A 4602-nucleotide genomic window follows, 5' to 3' on the forward strand; every position below is an offset into this window, starting at 1 on the left:
ATCATCTCCCAGGTACATTTTTAAAAAAGCCACTGGACATATCGTCAGTACATCATGGACACAACAGGCTGCTGTTGAGATTAAATCTGCCGATGGAATAATCCCACCGCTAATCCATTGTGCCGCCCTCCAGCCGGTAGCCGAGGCGGTCGCCCGTGTAAAGAGCCCCTCTGGTGACCCTGACACCACCCAGACCACTGATGATACTGATAAGAGCGATGACACGATGGAATAACAATGACCTGGATGTCATGCCGTCTTCTTCTGTTAATGTTCATGAGTGCTGTAAAAATCCAGAATGGAATATGTTTCTGCACAACTCTCGAGAAATCAATATTCTGAACGTTCATTGTATTTGTCAAAATACAGCAACCCTGATTTTGAGTATATATTGTATATATGAAAAAGAACATGAACACGAGTGGAAAAATAAACTTGTATTTATCATTTAATCAATGCCATGATTCTTAATTATATTACAGGCTGCATAAAAAGACAGCGATTCGAAGTCCCCAACTCAAATTTCACATGATTTCTCATTTGTGTTACGCACATAGTTTTACGGATACAAAGAATAATTGACTTTACATCACGATGACAATACACCGAGTTATCTGTATAAGTGTCGTGACTGCATACATGGTATATACACTGATCAGCCAATAAATTAAAATAGGTAACTTAATGTTGTGACAGATCGTTTCATCCTCTGTACAGTTACATGAAAAAGATACATATATTTACAGCTGGACATTTAGAATAGTTTAGTTTTTTGCAGTCAGAGCCACACAGACGGAGCCTTTGTAGAAAGCTGGTTGACATCACACGTTTGTTAAATCACTGCTGCAAGATGATGTCACCCTCAACCGGGAGAGAGAAGCAAAAATCTGTAACATTTTTCATTCATCCTCAGACGAGTCATTTACAAAAGACAAATTTTGCATTGTATAAACATTTAAAGGAACATTCTGTTTGAATATGTCACTTTATTTTGGAAGATGTGTCCAAAATTTAAAGTTGAATACGGCCGTCTAACATAATTCTTAGATTCCAAGCTTTGCTTTCCCAGAACCTTAGGGCGTCTCCACCCCAGTATTTTAAGGTTGCTCTGAGTTCTATGAATATGAGCATGACGTTCTTTAGTGTTCATAACACAAAATCTGCTAAATTTAGCAGATTCAAATTCACCCCTTCATCTTGGCAAATCATTACCATAAAATAATTACATTCAGGACAACCTTCAAAAATTATTTCCTTTGCATTTTTTTTCACTCATGTGAATATTCCTCCTCTGACATTGTGATTATACACAGTGAAACCTTGTGTTTTCAATATATTTATGATATATATGAACAGTGCAATTGGGAATCTGACGGGATTGCAGATATTATTGAAAAAAATGTTTCCAGATGACAGGAATCATGACCTGCAAGTCAGGTACCAAAAGATGCTGCGTATGCATATTAGTATGATAAATATTAATATATGATCTCAAGAACATGTACCTGTCACAGACAATGAAACGCACCGTCTCCCATCAGTGTCATTTTGCTCAACGTCTGTACTGTACATGGCTCTGGCTGCATTCTAAGGTAACGTTGCCCTGTCATCAACAGGGGGCGACAAAAGCTAGCTCACAGAAATAATAAAGACTTGTCAAGACACAGTTACATTTTACATAGCCCTCCTGTCCCATGCCTGTCTCATATCAGGCCTACAGTACTGTTGTCAGGGTTGGTGAGGTTCCTTTTTCATTTCTTAGACTGTACACAGTTATGGAAAAGTGGCCAGAAGCGGCCCGTATGGGTCATATTTTGCAAAAATATTTCTGTAACTGTTCTGTTCTGGAAATCAGAAACGCTAACATCTCAGGTAATCCACAAAATTCATCAAACTTCTCATGACAAAGCATATTTCAAAGGCAGATGGTTGGAAACATGATAACACAATATTTGTGGAATAATCCGACCAGCTTTCTTTTTTTAAAGCACTTTTTACCCTTCATTCTTTTTGTCGTCGATAACAATGACCAAATGACATGACATGACATGCATCCTGTAACCCTCCATCCCTGACTAGTCCCACGATGTGGATTTGATTGACAACATGCAAATCGGTGATGCTTCGTTGAGCTGTAGTTTTCTCCGCGCAGCAGATGTTCGGTCCTCACAGACGTCCCTCTGTCCTCCGAGTCTTGAGTCCGGTGAAGGTCACAGCCGTCTGCAGTGACCCGCTCTCGGCTCGCTGCGTCGTAATTGGATTCATTTTTACCTTCGCCAAAAAGGTCTGACATTTTAAAGTCGGCCTTAAACTGTAAAGCAATCTGATTTACTGGCCAGCTCTTCAGACACAATGACGATGGGCAATTCTGCAAATGGTTACACACAGCTTTTTTGTCTTTTTTTTATCTCAATAATGTCCTTTACGTCAGCCGCTCACATTCCCTGCCATGAAAAGCTGCACTAGGCAATTTATGTATAGATACAGAAGATTCTAGCTGTGACAAAAAAGAAAAAGCATCATGTCCCCATGCATCAAGAGATTTTAATATGCTTGATGCTTGAGAATGATGATTTAAATTCAAGCGCGACACCCAAACTGCTTTCTGTCTAGATGAAGCAGGACTCAACAAGGTTCTGGTTCCCTTTGGTTTACCAGAGAACAAAAAAATATATAATCAGAATTTCCACATTGACAATGTTATGTGCAGTTTATAGGCAATAATTGTATGTTTTTATTTATATCTATGCATGTATCAAAGATTTATCTTAGCTAACTGCTGCTACATGTGCAAACAATGTGCAAAGTTGCCTAGTGCAGCTTTAACAAACCAAACAGTCAAAGGTGCACCACATGAACTGAGACTTCGGAACTGAATGTCAATCTTTCCAACCACAGTCTGTGCTCACTCAGTTCGTCCCCGTGGACGTCTGCGGCAGGTTTCACGCTTCGGCACCGTCAGACATTCAGGCCGGTCTACATTCCAACATCTTCTTGAAGGCTTTCCTGAAGCTGTCGTCCAGGAAGGCATAGAGGAACGGGTTGAGGCAGGAGTTGGCGTAGCTCAGGCTGGTTATGAAGTAGGAGATCCCGATCAGCAGCGGCGTGGTCCTCAGGTCCGTCGTCAGGGCCACGATGGTGCTGAGGTGGAATGGGGTCCAGCAGAACAAGCAGACGGCCAAGACTATGAACACCATGATGGTGACCTTCTTCTTGGCCTTGTCCAGCGCCTTAGCGTTGCTGTTGAGCCGCATGTTCCTCAGCTTATACAGCATCATGGTGTATAAGATACAGATGGTTGAGACCGGGATGGCGAAGCCCAGGATGAGCGTGTAGATCCGGCTCGCTTTGAACCACAAACTCTCCGGGCTGGGGAAGCTGAGCACGCAGCTCTTTCTCTCGTCGTTCGGGTTGACGTAGACGCCGGCGAAAACGGTGAAAGGCATGACGATCAGGATGACGAGGATCCAGACACACAGCGAGATGATTTTGGCTGCTCGGTATGTGCGGTAAGGCATCCGCTTGGACCTCACCGTGGCCAAGACCACCAGGTAGCGATCAATGCTCATGACTGTCAGAAAATAGATACTGGAGAAGATGTTGTAGTGGTCTATGCTGAGGATGACTTTGCACAAAACCTCGCCGAAAGGCCAGTAGTGCAACAAGTGTTCGGCTATGTTGATCGGCAGCACCAAAGTGAACAGGTCGTCCGCAATGGCCAAGTTCAGGATGAACATGTTGGTGACTGTTTTCATCTTCGGCGCTTTGAGGATCACGTAGATGACAGCCGTGTTGCCCGTCAGTCCCACTGCGCAGATCACAGAGTAGATGACCGGCAGAATGATGTAAAGGTCAGCGTAGAAGTAAAACTCCGCGGGCGGAGTGCAGTATAGGCCGGTGCGGTTTCCAGACGCGAGGGAGTAGAAGTCCACAGAGTCGTTGCAGACTGGCGGTGCACTGCCGGGGCTCGAAACATTCTCCATGTTTGAAGAGAAAATGAGAAGGGAAATTGGCAAACTAAGAATCTGTGTCCATTTTGAGACCAAGGCCACCGATTTGAGAGATATTGATTAGGTTCTCAGAGAAACATTTGGGTCTTTGTATTCCTTTTATGTCATTGCTGAGCCTTAAATGTCGTTTATGCACAGTTCAGCGACCAAAACTATGAAGTTGAAATTAAGTTATTGGATTCTCCTCCATCACGTCAAGGAAGAGGAGCTCGGCCTCTGACCACCAGCAGACGACAGAGCAGAGATCAATATTCAGAGCACAGTTTCACACCCCAGGTCCCGGGAGCACACTGTGATGAGGCGATAGCAGGTCTGGTGGCAAAATGTTTCACTGTGGCTTCAGTTTCCGGGGCAATAACAAAACCAAAAAAAAGACAGTACATTTAAGCATTATACACACTGTTCCCATCCACGCTCACTACGTCTACTTGCTGCACAGACAGTTACAGAGTGAAATTACACACGGAGTGTCTCAAAATCTCAGCCCAACAGAGTCCGTCCACGGCAACATATGAATGAGTTTATTGTCCTTGTTGTGAAAATGCTCCGGACGCATTTCTTCATGTTTCAGGGTTGATTTTTTCTTTTCTCC

At 43.3% G+C, this 4602-nt stretch overlaps 1 protein-coding gene across 1 annotated transcript in view; it reads right to left on the reverse strand.

Annotated features, from left to right (window-relative positions):
* Nucleotides 1–424: 424 nt before the first annotated feature.
* npbwr2b (neuropeptides B/W receptor 2b) overlaps nt 425–4602 on the reverse strand; it is a 5020-nt gene continuing 842 nt past the window's right edge. The window contains exon 2 of the mRNA XM_035644175.2: nt 425–4602. This exon is cut by the window's right edge and continues 258 nt beyond it. Within this exon, the coding sequence (XP_035500068.1) occupies nt 2967–3983 (1017 nt within the window). The 5' untranslated portion in view covers nt 3984–4602 and the 3' untranslated portion in view covers nt 425–2966.

Source organism: Scophthalmus maximus, chromosome 3 (genome assembly GCF_022379125.1).
Source record: "Scophthalmus maximus strain ysfricsl-2021 chromosome 3, ASM2237912v1, whole genome shotgun sequence".
NCBI classification, from domain to species: Eukaryota; Metazoa; Chordata; class Actinopteri; order Pleuronectiformes; family Scophthalmidae; genus Scophthalmus; species Scophthalmus maximus.